This window comes from Engraulis encrasicolus, chromosome 9 (genome assembly GCF_034702125.1).
Source record: "Engraulis encrasicolus isolate BLACKSEA-1 chromosome 9, IST_EnEncr_1.0, whole genome shotgun sequence".
Lineage (NCBI taxonomy): Eukaryota > Metazoa > Chordata > Actinopteri > Clupeiformes > Engraulidae > Engraulis > Engraulis encrasicolus.
In genome coordinates, this window is record NC_085865.1 from 13,340,517 (window position 1) to 13,358,912 (window position 18,396).

Below are 18,396 nucleotides of genomic sequence, written 5' to 3' on the forward strand. Positions count from 1 at the left end.
GTTTACACGTATGCAGATATTTTTAAGCACAGATATATATATTTTTTTAAATCTTTTTTGTTTTACAAATAAACACAGCATGTGGATAAATAAAAAAACACCACTGTGCCAGGTGCGTTTTAGCCCCTAAAAGCAATATTTTTAAGGTAGTTTTCTAAAACTCTGTTTACGTTTACCTGAGATACTGAAACTGATGCGTTTTCAAAAATATCTATACGTCTAATCCACGTCTAATACATGGGTATTGATTGACACTCCATGAGGTCATTAACTTCTTCATGAATATACTGATGGTCATACTAAGAAGCTGTTTACACGTACATGAATATTTTTGGAAACACATTGTTTTTTTTAAGCAGAGTTTTAGAATGTGCATTTCAAAATTCCGGTTTAAAAAATATCCCATTTAGGCAGCTAAAATGCACTTGTGATATTGTGATAGTTTTTCATGTTCATCATAAGTTGTGTTTATACGTAAATGGCTAAAAAATATCTGCATTGAAAAATATCCGCATCCGTTGCTGCTCGGTGCAGGTTTGAGTGGTGTGCCCGGCAGAAGAAAGCGGCAGCAGTGCCGGCCGAGTGCTACAATCGCATCTCGGGTGTTCTGTTCACCAACGACTGCTTCCCTGTCAGCACCAATAAGCTCACGTTCATGGACCTTGAGCTGCAGCTTCGCGACAAGGACACCATCTTCACTCGTGTCATCAATGGGCAGGTAACATGCTTTCACAAACATGTTTTTTTTTGTTGTTGTTTTTTTTAGTTGTGCTTTTATTATCAGGTAGGACAATATAGACAAGATTGGAAAAAGAGTGAGAGATGTTTTGGGAAATGACCCAGGTCGAATTCGAACCTGAGAGCCCCTAAGCAATGTTGCCTATTTATGGTATGCCGTATTGGCACAGTGCGCTACAGTGCCCCCCACGTTTCTTTTATTTTAATGTATAATGTTGTTGTTGATGGCAGTGGTGGTGGTGTTGACACCATGTATGAAGAGCCATTGTATCAGCAGGCACGGGAGTTGACCAGCAACTTTTGGGCTTTGTTATGATTTTCTCTCTGTTTTGTTATGTTTTTGTAACACTCAAATAAGCCCTGAGTCAGTAGACCGAAAGCTTGGCCTATCATTAAAAAGAACACAAAGGGGATTTAAGTGTGCAGACATTTCTCTTTCAATGTAACACCCAAATAAAAAAACATAAAATGATTCAAATTAATGTTTGTTCAATTTATTTAGGATGTAATGTTTTTGTACTTTAGGACCAGAGAGTGAAAATCCAGAGGGAGTTCACTTCTTGGCTGAAGGAATGTCATGAACAGTTTGACAAACAGGTATTTGTGATTGAAGCAACTTCATAATTCAGCGTGATTTTATTGAAACCCATTGAGGAGAGAGACTGTTTTGTTATTTGATTTACGCTTGTTGACATGTCTACTCAGCTGTATGAGCTCTAAGTATTGTTTGAATCATCTGTTGAGAAGAAATGTTGCTGTCCTTTTGTCAATCTGTTGTGTATGCATTTTGGAATTCACCAAAACTGCTCTAGCTGTGGCTGCTGTTTGGACATCCACAGTTTACCAGGGGAGTATGCCAAGAACCTGGGGACCATTCCATCAACGGCGGTAACCCCAAATCCGAGCTCAAGTCGGTAAACTAAGCTATTTTTAGACAGAGATCCGTTCCATCAGCCTTGCTAACCTGAAACTCAGCTGAGTTGCCACGGTAATTTATGCTCCAACGTTAACCTGGTAGCTCCCAGGTTTAACACCAGGCTAAATGAATCAGTGTTGCACAAAACATGAACCTGTAGGAAACAGCTGTCACAACGGGCACGTTCCGCTTGATTCCCGCCATCATTTTACGAGATCAAAGCGAACCAGTCACTCTATTTTAATAGTCTATGATGTGATAATGCCAGTAAAAACTATAATAGTTACCATTGTCTTTCATTTCTGATAATCAGCACATTTTTAAAAACATTTATAGTGTTGATTTACTAAGATCATATGGGACAATTCTTTCCTTGTCTCTGAAGACGTGAATGGCACAGTGGGCAGGTGCGCTGCGTAACAAGTGGTTGTCCCAGGTTCAAGTCTTGCATGGCGACATGTTAGAAATGAAAACTTTATACGTTTGCCTATTCTCTCCTTTGATGTCGCTTTGTGGCTGGCTTCATTTGCTGTCAAGCAATAGGTCTACCAATAGGCCTACCTTAAATGTCAATCTTTAGGCTATGTGAAGCACAATAAAAAAAAACGTCTTCACAACCACCTTGCAGATGCCTACGCTTGGAGTTTGCATTGCAATGATTCAATTATCTCTGCCTAACGTTTTACCTAGTCTATGCCTTTTATCATAAAATAAATTCTTCTGAAAGATAAAATTAAAACACCTTAGATGATGCAAGCATTTTATTTTTGCGCATTGAAATGATGGCAGTCGAGGTTCGGACGAGACTCTCCCTTTGATAATTGAGTTATGATCTGTCATTACGCATGGTGGGGATTGAACGCTGGTCTCTCAATCAAAGTGCGGTTGCGTTACCGCTCCCCTACAGATGGTCGCCTAACTTCTCTGATAAAGACTTGATTTGACAAGGCATGCCCGAGTCTACAACATGATCGCATTTTCGACAATCGTCGATATGGACTTCCCATGTACAACGTGCACGAGCGCAACGCCAGCTTTGATGAGCGCGGCTGAAGTGAAACTAGCCAAGACGCAGCTGATCCTCAGTGGTGGAACGGCGTCTGCCTCAAGTTTAAGCTGCTGTTAGTTGAAACTCCGCTTTTGCGCGTAAGCGCCGCTGAATTCAGCGCCAATGATGGAATGGTCCCCTGGCTATGTAGTTATCAAGGTTAAGTTAACTTTGAGGTAGTGGACAATCATCAGTGGTGTAGTCTACTTTTTTGTGGTGGGTATACTGTATATTTGAATTTTTTTTTGAAGTTGGTATACTGTATCTATTTGTGCTATTCAAAATAATTTATCAATCGTGTGTGTGTGTGTGTGTGTGTGTGTGTGTGTGTGTGTGTGTGTGTGTGTGTGTGTGTGTGTGTGTGTGTGTGTGTGTGTGTGTGTGTGTGTGTGTGTGTGTGTGTGTGTGTGTGCGCATGCGTGCGCATGCGTGCAGATCAAATTCATGGGGTTCCAGGGTGTGACGTCGCGCACTGACGTGAGCACCAAGAGGCTACAGCATCCCTGGGCTCGCTTCAGCTCCATCAAGTGGGACGGCAAGACCTACAAAGCCGGCCAGCCTGTGAGTGCTGACCTGCAGTCACTTTGCATTGCTCAACACACTTTGTTTTTCCCCTTCTTTGGCATCCCTACTTGCCATAACTGTGCTTTCCTTAGAATTATTAGAGCTTAATAATGCTTATTCTTAGAATTGGTATTTCTTCAGGTGTCATGCCTTTACCGGAAGCTTTGTTTGTTGGAGCTTAGCCTCTTGAGGCCTGGGTGTCAACCTCATCAGTCCCCTGAGCATTTGTGTTTTTTGTTGTTGTTGTTGTTTTTTGGCTACACAATATCATGGCAGTAAACCTGGCTATGCCTTATGGTAAAATAGCGTGCCAGTACCAAATCCACTCGGTGATAGTATTGCTCTTTGGGGCTGTGTTGCATTAATGATTCATGAACAGCATTTTTTGGCCATTTAACACAGCATGGGCTTAAAGAGCCACATCTGCTGCTCCACATGTCTGTCACGCCTCTGTCCTCTTATTTTATTGCTTCTGGTCCCAGATTGTTTGTGGATTGGCGTGCCTCTTTGTTGAGTAAGGAGGTTGTCACATTCGGAATGCATGAAGTGTTCTAAAGGATGATTTGGGGTTTTCGTCTGGAGGTAAGAGTATTGTTGCGCTCTGGATGTTGCAAAAATTAACTAGGTGCGTGGACCCAAAAAGAAGTAGAATATAAGGTAGGAGCAGGTTCGCACACTAAACAAGACACAAAGGTCAAGCACAAGGAGTTTTTTTATTTGAGCAGGGTAGAGCAGACGTTTCAGGCTGTTGCCATCATCAGTGCTCTCTGTGCTCGCTCGCTCGGGTCTTCGTCTAAAATTACTTTCTGAGCTTCAGTTATTGTACTAGCATTGCTTTCATGAATTTCACACAATTGTAGGCACAATGGGACATAATTATGTTGTTGTTATCTGCTGTAGCATTGTTTATTTGCCTTAAGCACATTCATTTGACTCATTGATAGTTTGATGTATTATTATGAATGCAATAGTTAGCGTTTGTTTTAAATCATCCTTTTGTTACATGCCATTCGCTTGCAGACTGCAGCAGCTTCAATGAAATGAAACCAGATCACTTGCTGTGTCATTAATAATCAAATCAGCGTATCTACCCCACTGTTGAAATCTCCTACTTTGCAATGTTGTTAGACTCTCCGATGCCGTATATTTTTGTGTTGAGCATGGTTTAAAACGTTTTTGAGTTAGTTTTTTGTTTGTATCTCTCTACAGGTGAAGTCAATCAAGACCCTTCCTCTGTTGTTCGGCACGATTAAAGAGTTCCTGTTGTATGGGGACCACGAAGGGGATGTCTTTGCCACTGGAGGCTATGTCCAGATTGCCCTGGTAAGCAAGGTTGAGCGTTTTGTAACCAGTCAAACCCTGTTATGGGGTAGCCGTGGTACAATGGTTAGGGAGTTGGACTGCAGATGGCAGGGTTGCAGGTTCATTCCCCACCCTTACCAATCTCTTCTGTCTTCCATGGCTGAAGTGCCCTTGAGCAAGGCACCTAACCCCATATTGCTCCGGGAACTGTAACCAATTCCCTTGGGATAAAAGCGGCGTCAGCTAAGTGTAGTGTAACGTTATGGACAATGTGGCTATAGATGATTAAATTTAGTTCTTCTATTTGGAATAAACCACTCAGTAAAATCAGCTCATATTAAATTTTTTGGAACTTCTTACGTACATACTCAACTTGTGTAGAGGAGCCTGTCAGATCATGAGATTACTCAAAACTATTTTCCACTCCTACAGGTACATTTTTTTAATGAGGCACATACATAGTTGTTGCTTTTATGCTATAGGTGTCCATCCCTTACCTCAGCTTGTATCCCAGTGGTGCCTCTGTTCTCCCTTCCTTTGTGAGGTTCTGATCTCCCTGTGTGTGTGTGTGTGTGTGTGTGTGTGTGTGTGTGTGTGTGTGTGTGTGTGTGTGTGTGTGTGTGTGTGTGTGTGTGTGTGTGTGTGTGTGTGTGTGTGTGTGTGTGTGTGTGTGTGTGTGTGTGTGTGTGTGTGTGTGTAGCAACCAAAGGAGCTGTATGATGAGGTTCGCACCATTCCCATTCTCAAGATTGACAGACAGGCCTCCGCTGCAGCCATCAAGAGAAACATAGAGGATGAATTGGCCAAGTAAGGACGCGAAGCACACCATTAACTAGCTGTGTGCGTGTTTTCAGTAAATGACCATATGCAATCTCTCTCTCCCTCTCTTGTTCCATCTCTCAGGCTGCCTGTCCAATTAAAAGTGACCTGGCCTGAAGGGACCCCGTGGTCTGAGTTTGAAACAAGGCCTGTTGGCAGTCCACTGGGTAAGCTGAAGCACATGCTCCATCTTCATTACTTGTGTCTTTCCAAAGTTCCTCTATTTCCTTTCTTTTTTGAATTCTTAAACTGACATCCTCTTGCTCATTAGGCACACTGAATGGCTGTCAATTGATAAATGTGATATTGTGTTTTGGTACAGGGCCCATCCAAGTGGAGATCCTGAATAAGCGAGGCGAGGGCATCTCCAAGCTGCCTGTGTGTGGCAACGCTGCCGGACGCAAGTTTCTCATGGAACTCAAAGTCATTTGGCACTGTGAGTGCATTTGGTTCTCATATGGAAGACAAACAGTCATCCAAGATAAACATTTTGACAATGTTGTCAACTTTTCATGACCTTAAAGGGACAGTTTGGTCAATTTCAACATGCAGTTGTAATGCTCACACTACCCTGGACTTGTCAGTGCCTGAGATTTTTTTTTGTTCTTCTTCAGCCGTTTCCGAGATCCTGGTCATTGTAATGGGGGCAGCTCTTTGTTTACATTTCAAAAAAACATTTTTATTTATTCCCAAAAACATCCAAAAGGTTATAAAACATCAGCAGACAACTAGCAAACAGCAGTACCTTTTGGGAAAATATTTGGAGTTGGCCTATGTTTCATTTTTTTAAAATGTAAACAAACGCTGCCCCCATTAGAATTGCTCATATCTCGGAAAGGGCTGAGCCGAAAAATGTGGCATCACTAGGTACTGACAAGTCAAGGGTAGCGTGAGCAATACAACTGCATGTTGAAATTGACCAAACTCCCTTTAAGACGTTTATGGCATTGACCTGATGTTTATGACTCCTTCATGACTGCGTCATGACACTGTTTTGACAATCTTATGTAATACCTATGGTGCTGGAGTCAAGTGAAGTGTAACCCAACCTTCTTTCCTCAGCCCCCAAAGGAGACATTCAGACCAATTCCCACATTGGTGTGTACTCAGCCAAATGGGACTACTGGTTCAAGAAGATGGGTAAGTTGGGGTTTTTAACAGTAAATGCTAGCTTGGTGTCTAATTGCATATTTCTTTGCTGATTATATTGGGTAGTTATACCATTTCATTTGTGATAAGAGAGATAGTCATGACAGACTGTAAATGGCATTGCTGTTACCACTTATATTTACATCAGTAGTGCTGTATGAATATACCAACATGACAGCAGTCAGAACAGTGTGGTATTGGTTTGTTTGTTCATGTTTTGTTAATGTGTATGTATCTTTTGTTTCCTTTGTTTATTTTTCATCAGAGAATCTGAATAAGCTGGGGAAGTACACCCTCCACCTGCAGACGATGCTGAATGAGAACAACGCCACGACCTGGGCGGGGAAACAGCTGCCATTTTACAGCCTCAGCTTTGCCTTAAAAGGTGCTTTTACACTTCAAGTGTCCTATCTGTTTTTTGCAATGAAGTGCAATAAACATCCAAGTCGTGGTATACGTATACGTAATTTAACTATCTTAATCTTGTAACTATATATAAGTATAGTATAGTATAGTATAGTACTATATATATAAGTACGGTATATTTACGGTTGTGCAGTAAGTTTCGATGTCTACTCCAGTTGATTCATGAGCTTAGAGGATCAATAAACCTCCACCTACCTGCTAGACACCAAATTGCCCACATCTTGTTCTTGCTTTACACCTGCTTTACATCTGGCTCATTCTAATGTTCATTTCTTTTTCTTGTTTGCTAATGCTTATCAATCACCTCTGTTTCGTTATTTGTTTATACTCAAATCCCACTATCATACCTTGGAACTCTTTTCTACATTAAAGTTACAAATCGACTTGACTTTCTTCCTCAGAGGGCAACGCTGATACATTCTCAGTGGGTGCCTTGGCCACCCCTCTCCATGTGGGGGTGCCATTCTCCCTCTCGCTGGAGCTGAAAGATGAGTTTGGTCACCCGGCGCCCCCACCACCTGACCTGAAGCCCAAACTGGAGTGCAGGTATTGACATCCAAACTATCATACTGGTGCGGTTATGGAGTACGGTATGCACAGGTCTTGTATGTTGTATCTGTTATGTAAATGAATGTGCCTTATACATTTTAGCACACTGGAAGTGACCCATGAGGGAACTTCAGTCAACGGAACCACGTTCACCATCAAGGGCGTCAGAGCCCGAGGCTCTTTAACAACCAAGGTGAAAAAAGAATAATTATAAACATCATAATAATGCATTTTTTAATATATATTAATTGTTTTATATATTGCTGTTCAAAAGTACCCAAGGCGACTTTGCATTTGAAGGCTTTATTTGCAAAGCGGTGTAATATTAATCACATGTTTTTGTTTTGTTAGGTCCACACATTGAAGGTTGTGTTGGAGGGTATGCGTTATGACTCCCAGTCGGTACAAATCAACATGCTCCCAGGTGAGAACACCTCATCCCTACACCAGGGTGGCCACGGGTCCTTAAAAGTCTTAAAGAATGTAATGTAATGTAAATTGAGTTACAAATATGAAGGGGAGAAGAGAATAAATCAAGAGTTCAACAAAATAATCGCAGATAGGATTCAGGACAGTGCTGTTGTGAAGTGGAGACTAGGAAGATTTTAAGCTTTTAGGTGTACATTTTTAGTGAAGGTTTTCACGCCTCACCCGTGTCGTTGGCTGACAGGTCTACCGCACAGCCTGCGGGTGCTTCCAGACTCGGAGCCGATTACCATTGAGAACCGGACCGCACTGGGCTTCAAAGTGGAGGTGCTCGACGTGGCTGGGAACATCACCACACACAACAAACTCATCGTGCGCTGCCAGGTATCACTACATAACTGTACATGTTCATGCAAAAATGTTGAATTTAGATGCACATGCTTTCATTTATGCAATCTTTCTGCTGTTTTCAATACCCTTTACCTGTATGTTTCACAGTCATGCATTCACATACACATACTAAATGGCTTCAAAGTAGAGATACCTCATTAAAGTTGCCATTACTGTATTAAACAATATTTGTGGCACTTCAGACAATCTGCAGAATTTTTGAGTTCACTCTCACGCCTCAACAAAACTGTGACTTACTTAAAGTGATACTGTCCCATTTTTGGAAATAAGCTCATTTGACACATCCCCTTGAGTTAAATGATAGGGTTCTCCTGTACTTTCAACCGTTCTCTGGGTATGGCCGTGCAAATTTGACCTGCTTGCTAGCAGTTAACATTGAGTTCTATGAGACCAGCTAGCGGCTAACTGGTCTCATAGGACTCAATGTTAACTGCTAGCTTGGAGGTCAAATTTGCACTGCCATAGCTACAAAACGGCTGAAAGTACAGGAAAGCGGTAAAACCCTATTATTTAACTCAAGGGGAGGCGTCAAATAAGCTTATTTCCAAAAATGGGACAGTATCACTTTAAGAGCTTTTAATTTCTGCACACCTTTTATCTTCTCAGTACACTCTCAGATTAATCATGGATTATTCAAAGGGTTGCGTTTGTGTAGAGTTTTCCTCATGCCCAGCAGTTCAGTTAGTAATGCTGCTCCCATCTCTCCATTTAGAGCTGTGCATCATTCTATATGTGTAATGAGCTCACATTATATATGTATGTGTGTGTAATGAGTGCTGTCATACTTGGCATGTAAAACATGACTTTGTGTTTGTACTTTGTCATTATGGCCGAGTGGACACTGCCATGTTATTCCTGGCTCCTGCCCAGGAACACTGCTGTACCCTAAAAGTGTGTGTGTGTGTGTGTGTGTGCGCGCGCGCACGTGTGCGTTCTCAGCTCGTGGGTGTGCCAGAAGTGCCCATGGAGGCGGTAGACTGCAGCAACACAGGCATGGGCCAGCTCATGAGTAAACCCCTCCAGCTGAAGAACGTCAAGACAGAGCAGTTGATCACCGTCATGTTTGACCTTCCTGTAAGGCCCAGTAAACGCTCTTTCATGATATTCTCAAATTTGTGCCCTTTCAACACCTTCAATTGGACAGGATTATGATTCAGAATGAATTAAACCCTGTTCATATTGAGATGTATTGGATACCTTGGATGGCTTGGCTTAAAACAACATGACTGCTTTGCTTGGAAAAATAAGAAATGCACTTTCAAACCATCTCACCCAAGTCTTTTACACTGTTACAATCTGTCTAGAGATCAATTGGGAAAACAAGCCGGTCTTCGAACATCATATTGTGCTATGAGGTTGAAGGTTCAAGACCTCAACAGCACAGGATAACCTTGGACAACCGTATCATACACTCTAAACAATCCATGTTCCAGAGTATGTTGATATTGATGGTGGTAAAGAAGCCTGTCTGGCAACTAGAAAATGTTGCAGGTTCGAGCCCTGCTCGGCCTGACCCCGTCGTTGTGTCCTTGAGCAAGATACTTAACCCCAAGTTGCTCCTGGTGGCGGGGTAGTACCCTGTGTGGCAGCCTGTGAGGCATACAATGTAAAGTGCTTTGAGTGCTCGAAGGAGTAGAAAGGCGCTATATAAATGCAGTCCATTTACTAAATGCAGTCCATTTGCCATGTTGAGTATACTTACGACATTTACACAGCATTCATAGGCTTACACAAGCATCCATGTGCTGTGTTGTTCTCCACCAGAACCACCAGAAGGTGAAGTGTGTGGAGCGTAAGGTGCGCGTGCTGCCCAGCCGCAGTGTGTCCCGCGTGGAGGCGTATCGCCTGGATGCCGACTGCGACGCCCCCATGGTACTGATCAACATGGAGCGCATCGACTGGACCGCCGGAGACACGCTGGGGAACCTCTTCTACAGACTCTACGACGAGGGGGAGAAGGAGATCCCCATCAGTCCAGAACTGGCTCAGAAGATGAAGGTGCGTCGTGTGTCCCTATGCATGCAATCAAGCATCGTCAGTGAGTGTGTTTTGAACTAGTCACCAATATCCACAAAAGGTCTCAACAGAGGCTTTATGTAATTATATATTTACTGTGTTTTTCTGGGGCGGTGGTAGCTCAGGTGGTAGAGGAGCCGTTCGGCAACCCAAAGGTTGCAGGTTCGAGCCCCACTCGGCCTGACTCCATCGTTGTGTCCTTGAGCAAGATACTTAACCCCAAGTTGCTCCTGGTGGCAGGGTGGTACCCTGCGTGGCAGCCACGGCCACTGGTGTGTGAATGGGTGAATGTGAGGCATACAATGTAAAGCGCTTTGAGTGCTCGAAGGAGTGGAAAGGCGCTATATAAATGCAGTCCATTTACCATTTACCATTTATGTGATCCATAAAACTTGCTGTTCTCTCTGTTGCTCCTCACCTCCCGTCCCTTCTGTACTCCAGCATCATGCATCCCATTCTACTTTACTGCTCTTTTAGAGTAGACCAATGGATACTGAACTGCATGTAAAAACACTCAATTTTCCATCACTTTAACAATGTCATTTGGAAAATGTTGAAGGCTTTCAGTGTCATCATAAAAGGATGTGGTGTGTGAGTTGAAGAACATTGTTCTTGTGTGTCTGTATGTGTCTGTGCCTGTGCCTGTGAGTGAGATTGTCATTGTGTGTCTTTCTGAATGAAAAGTCTTTCCATATAATTCTTAAAGAGCTGTGCAATAGAATTGTTGTAGGGACTATTTGTAAAACACAGGTCTTTTAAATGTTGTCCTTCTGCCTGTATGTGTGTGTGCACGCGCAGGTGAATTGGAGTGCCAACATGAAGGGTGTAGATGTAGCCAAAGGCCGTCTGCCCCCTGTGTGTGTTCCCACTCTGGCCGCGGGGGAGCAGTTCTACCAGGTAGCCTTCAAGGGACAGCCCTCAGTGGAGACCTCCTTCATCATCGTGTAAGTGGCCTGTTGGTTGGTGGCATGTGTTTGTGTCTGTGTGTGTACATGCAGGTGCGCACACATGCAATATGAAAATGTCTCCTAGTGGTAATGTTGAATATGTATGAACATATGAAATGTATGTACATTCATGAAAATGTCTGCTGTAATATTGATTGAGAGAGGCTGAATTTCATAAACAAACACTCAACACACAAACAAACACTAATAACTGGCCAAATGTTCATTGAATCCTTTACTGTGTAAGCTCATTCGTATGAAGGCATTCACACGTTACCCACCTACTACTTTATTACAAATACATTTACAGCATTTTGTTTTTTTGTTTTTTAAGTATATTTTTTATTCAAGAAAGCACAAAGTAATATGCATTTAGATATGCATTTTGTTTTTGTCACAGCGGTTGACAGGCATTTTGTCAGTAGCTTCTTTCCCACGGCTGGCACTATGGATGTGCCCTTATTATGTCTTTCTGTCTGCGTATCTGTCTCTCTCGCTGTCTCTCTCTGTCACTCTGTCTGTCTGTCGGTATATGTGTGTGTTTGTGACTGTGTATTTGTGCTTGCATACTTGCACAGACCGCGACCTGATGAACCAGAGTTACTGAAGGCGACGCTAAAGGAGACCTCTGTCCGACTAGGAGATGTGCTATCTGGAAACATCTGTAAGTTGTGTGGTGATTTATCATTTTCTCTTTTTTTTTCAAAGCAATGAAATTGACCGTTCCACAATTCTTTGCCTGATAGGGAAAAAAATGGCCACATATCAGAGAGAAGCTGACAGCATGGTATATAATATGCATTTGAAAGCCACATAGAAGTTACTTAATCTATTTCTTAATTGTTGCGGCCAAAATGTTCAATTAATTTCGATTAACTGTGCAGCCCTAATGTAGCCAGTCAAATGTATTTGAAAATATAGGGCAGTCGTGCCCTCTCCGACTCTGATTATGCCCCCTTTGCATGTCTGTAAACTCTTGATCGAGTGGAGGCCTGAGCACTTGAGACAGGTGCATTTGTGCAAGTGGGAGGGATACACTTGTGTGTACACAAACCACACCGGAACTGTTATGGACAATGGAATGATTATTATGAACCATGTTTGTGTACACTGTATTTTTCTGAACGTGGGCAAAAGTACAAGGAGTGGTGAAATGTTTGTTAACTGTGTGGGTGGATATGGAATGCTTGCTCTTGTGCTGGCACCTGTTTATTTGAGCTGATTAAATTATAGTGTATGACAAACATATTCATTGAAATGATGGTAGTAAATTGAAATCATAACTGGCCTTCCCATCTGAAGGTAGGCTTATTTATTTTATTGACCTTTAGATTCCAGTGTGAGGCTTCATCTCGTCTTCATCTTTTTATCCATGTACTGCACTTTTAGTCTTAGTAGAGTTTTCGGTTTCAGCAAAGCAGAGAATCTCACTCCTGCCTCTAAACACATTGGATATCTTCTATCAGATGCACACACACTATGCAGTGATACTGTGCTCCCAAGACTATTAGTCGTTGCTGGATTGGCCAGTTTAATGTTTTAGGGCAGGGCTCTGGTAGAATCAATTGAATTATTTTTATTTTATTATTATTTTTAATCCTTGTATCTTATTTTCCCTCATTATGTGTGTTGCTTGTATCTATGTTACAGATTTAGAGATTACCGACCAGTACGGCAATAAGACGGATGCCCTGTCTGCAGAATCTGTGAAAACTATTACAGTGAAAGCTGAAGGACTGGACACCTCATCTTTATCCATCAAGTGGCAGGTAGTGCAACTCACAGCAGCCGCCGTAGTCATGCTATAATGTAGTCATGCATTGCAAATACAATCGTCATAACCCACCCAGCGCAGTGCAACTCAAAGCAGCTGTAGTAATGCTATAGTGTAATTATATCCCCGAAACGCGGAGCGTCGGGGATGTAATGGTTTTGCGTGCGCCGCCGCCGCGTCCGCCGCCGCCGCCGCCGCGTAAGGTCTTTCGTGTTAACGCGATAACTTTTCAATGGATGTTTGGATTTGTCCCAGATTTTTGGGGTGAATGCTCTAGGGCAGGTTCATGAACTGATTCGAGTTTGGAGGTCAACACTTTCAAGATGGCTGAATTCAAGATGGCCGAATTTTTGTTTGGTCCATAACTTCTGACCGGGTGGATGGATTTGTCCCAGATTTGGTGTGTGAATGCTCTAGGGTAGGTTCATGAACTGCTTCGAGTTGGGAGGTCAACACTTTCAAGATGGCTGAATTCAAGATGGCCAAATTTTTGTTTGGTCCATAACTTCTGACCGGGTGGATGGATTTGTCCCAGATGTGGTGTGTGAATGCTCTAGGGTAGGTTCATGAACTGATTCGAGTTTGGAGGTCAACACTTTCAAGATGGCTGAATTCAAGATGGCCGAATTATTCTTTGGCCCATAACTACTGACCGGGTGGATGGATTTGTCCCAGATTTGGTGTGTGAATGCTCTAGGGTAGGTTCATGAACTGATTCGAGTTTGGAAGACAACACTTTCAAAATGGCGGAATTTTCATTTGGCCCATAACTTCTGACTGGGTGGATTGATTTGCCCGGTAACACCTTATTTTAATGGTTCACCATTTCAGTGAATCTACCATATTAGGTACAGTGTAATAACCAATGTAACAATATTTAATACCATGTAATACTAGTGTAATACCAGTGTAACAGCATGCAATATCAGGTACAGTGGAATAACGAATGTAACAGTATGCAATACCATCTAATATAGTGTAATACCAGTGTAACAATATGCAATACCATGTAATACCACTTACGCACAAACACATGGTGTAAGTAAAAAAATTACATTGTATTAAATATTGTTACACTGGTTATTACACTGTACCTAATGTGGTATATCCACTGAACCATTAAAACAGTATTACCATTTGCCCCATTTTTTGCTTCATTTTCACAATAGTCGTTTGGTTTTAAGCCTATGCACGTCATGTCACGTCTGTATGTATCATATACGTTTACGAAATGGTGGACGGGAGTGGTAGGAATGATGGGGGACTGGAAGCGTCGCGTTTCGGGGATATACCTTAAGCAGTCGAAGGCGACTGCACAGGCAGTCTAGTTATGTATTGCAAATATAATGGTCTTAAACCCACCCAACCTCCATCCTCAGCACATCCTTACAGTAAGTGTTCTTTGAGCAAGACACTGAAACCGCGCCTAGTGAGCAGATTGGAGCCTTGCATGGCAGCCTCCGCCACCTGTGTGCAGAGGTGTATGAAGTTGAAATACAGGTACTCTTTCAGATGTAATTACAGCACTAGTGCTATGATGTTACATGGTTTGAGCTTTGCAATGTCATACCACTAGTGTTGTAATTACATCTGTAAGAGTAGAACTCTGCCTGTGTGTGAAGGCAGTACATTTACCATCTTTACCAAACATGCCACAGGCACAGTTCCACGTTGCATTTGAATAGAGCCCTTTGCCAAAGTCTCAACAAGATATATTTGTGGATCTGTTTGTAGAACAACACACAGTCAGTGTGCATCAGTGGGGTTCGTTTCATAGACGGTGCCCCAGGACAGAGAGATGTGCGTTTCGCATGGCAGCGATATGAGGAGTTTGCCCGCCTCCGGGTCAACCCAGGACGTCCAACCAAGATCACCATTGTGGATGGACCAGAGATGGTACGGTGTCTTGTGTTCTCCCTTTTTTGTTTCTCATGTTTTTCATTACACTTTTTTTTCACTTTGGGGACAGGCAGGGATGATTTTAAACCCATCAAAGAATTAAGTGAGAATTTTGTTGGACATGCCTTCACTTTTTCTTCTACAAATGTTTTTTGTGTATGCGCTATTCTGTAAACAACCTAACACTCAAAAAAAAAGTCTTCAGAGCAGCAACTAAAATGTATTTAACATGCCCAGCTGTCAACTTCAAGTTTAAAATGTGATGCCGTGCCTCGATCTGCACAGCAACCAACAATTAATCGAGATAAAATCTCACTATTTATTTATTGTTATTACATTATAAAACACTTTGAGTGCCCGATGGAGTGAGAAAGCGCTGTATAAAACGTAATCCATTACCATAATCCATGTGTTCCCATGTGTAGCCTGTGCAGGTGCTGAATGGTGAAGGTGTGGACATGCCGTTTGTCCTGCAGCTGTGTGACGAGTGGGGAAACCCCAGCCCCGACCAGAGGGTGGTCATCGCCGTCATGGCATTGTCACCGCAACTCAAGGTGCCACCTCTGTCCTCTTCCTCTACACTACAGACCTTTGCTCAGTGAACTATTTCATATAAACCGATGTGCAGTGTGTATGTTAACTGTGTTTGTTTGTGTGGTTGTTTGTGTGTGTGTTTGTTTGTGTGTGTGTGTGTGTGTGTGTGTTTGTTTGTGTGGTTGTTTGTGTGTTTGTTTGTTTGTGTGCTTGTTCTTAACCACAGGTGAAGGCAGCAGTGATGTCTCAGCCTGTTAATTCAGAAGGAAAAGCCACTTTCACATTGACACAAATTTCAGCACCAAAGTGAGTAAGGCGCTCCTCCGCTCAGCACAGTTTAGATATATATTTGTTGAATATAGTTGAATGAGTGATTCTGACTATTTTGATGCAAAACATGGGACGGCATCTGAACCATACATTAAAAGAAAGAAGTAGTCAGGGATGACATAAAAAAGCCTAAGGCCGGCCGCACATTGGCTCCGACAGCACTGCGGCGCACTTTTGCTTCCGACAGAATTCGGACCCCCAAACCCAATTTCACACAAACATAGCATTGATAGTCAATGGGCGGCGCCGACAAAATAGAACTTGTCTCTAATTGCTATCCGACATCAGAGAGTGTCCAAGGACATCGGCGCCAGTGTGCGGGGTTCTGTGCGGAGCAGTGCGCAGCACTTTGTCGGAGCCTATGTGCGGAAGCCCTAAGGCTTATTTCCATTGTGGTTCATAGATGGTAGGAAACAAGGGCATATTTTTGCATAATGTCCTGTCTAAATGTCAGTGGCCACCAGGCCTGGGCACTATGACGATATATATCGTTATTGTTAGGGATGCACGATATATCCATCGGCATTAACATCAGCTGATGTTTGGCATTTTTTAACACATGAAATATGTTATATGAAAGATGAAAAACTCGGCCAATATTAGCAACTGATGTTATATCATTAATTTACGCAGAATAACAAGGATGTTCATGCAGTAAAATATTTAAGCGACGTAAAATTTCATTGTGGATCATAGTGTCTTCGTACCTCAAAATAAGATTGTGCTGAAAGTATCCGTCTGCTCTATGTTTCACTGCTAGAGGCGAGTATAAATTGGAGTTCGGGGCAGGAATGAACAGTAAAGGCATATCGTCTTCAACCGTGCTGGTGAATGTCCTGCCAGACCCCTGTAAACCAGTCAAACTAGCCGTGGAGTACGACACCAGTGCCTTCCTGTTTGCTGGTGGGAATTTTCCAGGTGTGTGTTTCATGGGATTTAATTCCCCCGCATTTCTTTAGTTTATGTTGAGCACTTTTGTATCGGCCCCACAACATGCTCTCATTAATGGTTTGAAACAGAACATAATGTATTCAGTAGTGAGAAGCTGAGAACATTGTGGATTCACTTTTGCCAATTCCTGGAGAATCATCTTGTGTCTGTGTGTTTCAGTGTTTACAGTAACTGTGTTATCGGAAGATGGAGGGGCGGTGCGGGGCATAAACCCAGCCAGCTTGTCCATGTTGCTGTGGAAGGGCCAGGCTTCTGGTCAGCAGCCTCCAGCTGAGGTAGACAAGAGGTTAAGTGCATGAAGCATTTACAGTAGGGGTGTCCAACTCCTCAAGGCCCACATACAGCCCATTTGATCTTAAGAGGGCCAGACCAGTAACATAATTACTTTATTGTTTAATTCTGATATAAATATAAATTATTTTCATTTATTCTGCTGTTTGTTTAATGCTTCACTCTATTTAACTTAAAGGGACACTGTGCAGGAAATGGTCAAAAAAGGTACTGCAACTATGCTGCTCATTGAAACTAGGCTCCCTATTGCCAAATTTGATCTTTACATGAACGTTTACTAAGTAATAAACAAATATTAACTGGTATGGTCCAATTACAGTCATTTTTGCAGCTAAAAATGGCTATTTTAGGAAATTCAAAATGGCAGACCATGGACAAGATCCCCCTTTTCATGTATGAAAAGTGCACGTTTTCCAGTCATAATGAATACTTAGAATTTGATGGTGGTGGTAAGTATTCATGAAAAAGGTAACATTAGTGAGTGGACAGCATGAATTCTGGAAATGAACAACTAAACATCTCACACAGTGTCCCTTTAATCGCTGATCTCCAGTGTTTGTATTACTGTATGTCCATGATGTCCTTTTTGTTTTGTGAAGGCCTTGACCCTGAAGTGCTGTAAGCCGAAGAAGACAGAAAAGCAAGACTGCCTCTATTTCAGGTAAAAAATATTTAAAAAATCACATTACAGTAACATTTGTCTACATGTTTTTGTATCTCTGTTAATGTAAATGGTATAGCAAGCCGTCTGGGTGGTTTTGTATGAACATGTTTAACGTGAACTGTACTTTTTTCCAGAGATAAGGTTATACCAGAGTGTGCTGGCAAATACACTATCCAGTTTGCTCTTTCCGCTGACAAGCACAAAGTCATTTGGAGTAAGCAGGTTGGTCTTCCATAGCTCTCTATCTCGACTTCTCCTTCTCTCTGTCAGTATAATTCAACTACCGGTATAAGGAAAAATTGAGTTTTGACATGACAACATGTGTGGGTTTATGTCTATGGGGCGGGCCATAATGTTTCACATATATTAACGTTTAATATATAACCTTAGAAAAACAAGCGATTTTCCTCTACACGTGGAAATGTAAAGCTCACTCTGTGCAATGCATGTGTTATTCCTGTGTTCTTAAAAACGCTTGTTTTGTGTCTTGACAGTACACCATCGGCGTGATCCCCACCAAGACGGTGAAGCTGGCCCCTGAGGACCCCCCAGCCACGCCTGTCGTCTCCAATAACAACGTCCTGGCCAATCGCACACTGGTGCAGAGCCTCTGTCTCAAGATCATGGTGAGCTCAGATAATG

The 18,396-nt window shown here is 42.4% G+C and overlaps 1 protein-coding gene across 2 annotated transcripts in view; it reads left to right on the top strand.

The window, feature by feature from the left end:
- The window catches only part of smchd1 (structural maintenance of chromosomes flexible hinge domain containing 1), a 46,984-nt gene that overhangs the window by 13,268 nt on the left and 15,320 nt on the right, over positions 1-18,396 (top strand). For both annotated transcript variants that reach the window (XM_063206542.1, XM_063206541.1), the window contains 26 exons: positions 535-718; positions 1,264-1,335; positions 3,138-3,263; positions 4,476-4,589; positions 5,269-5,375; positions 5,472-5,554; positions 5,710-5,823; positions 6,450-6,527; positions 6,802-6,921; positions 7,364-7,508; positions 7,614-7,704; positions 7,863-7,935; positions 8,182-8,321; positions 9,288-9,422; positions 10,113-10,346; positions 11,163-11,308; positions 11,890-11,975; positions 12,962-13,080; positions 14,820-14,981; positions 15,410-15,538; positions 15,745-15,824; positions 16,609-16,766; positions 16,959-17,074; positions 17,690-17,751; positions 17,889-17,976; positions 18,249-18,380. In XM_063206542.1, the coding sequence (XP_063062612.1) occupies positions 535-718; positions 1,264-1,335; positions 3,138-3,263; positions 4,476-4,589; positions 5,269-5,375; positions 5,472-5,554; positions 5,710-5,823; positions 6,450-6,527; positions 6,802-6,921; positions 7,364-7,508; positions 7,614-7,704; positions 7,863-7,935; positions 8,182-8,321; positions 9,288-9,422; positions 10,113-10,346; positions 11,163-11,308; positions 11,890-11,975; positions 12,962-13,080; positions 14,820-14,981; positions 15,410-15,538; positions 15,745-15,824; positions 16,609-16,766; positions 16,959-17,074; positions 17,690-17,751; positions 17,889-17,976; positions 18,249-18,380 (3,094 nt within the window). The remainder of the gene's footprint in view (positions 1-534; positions 719-1,263; positions 1,336-3,137; positions 3,264-4,475; positions 4,590-5,268; positions 5,376-5,471; positions 5,555-5,709; positions 5,824-6,449; positions 6,528-6,801; positions 6,922-7,363; positions 7,509-7,613; positions 7,705-7,862; positions 7,936-8,181; positions 8,322-9,287; positions 9,423-10,112; positions 10,347-11,162; positions 11,309-11,889; positions 11,976-12,961; positions 13,081-14,819; positions 14,982-15,409; positions 15,539-15,744; positions 15,825-16,608; positions 16,767-16,958; positions 17,075-17,689; positions 17,752-17,888; positions 17,977-18,248; positions 18,381-18,396) is intronic.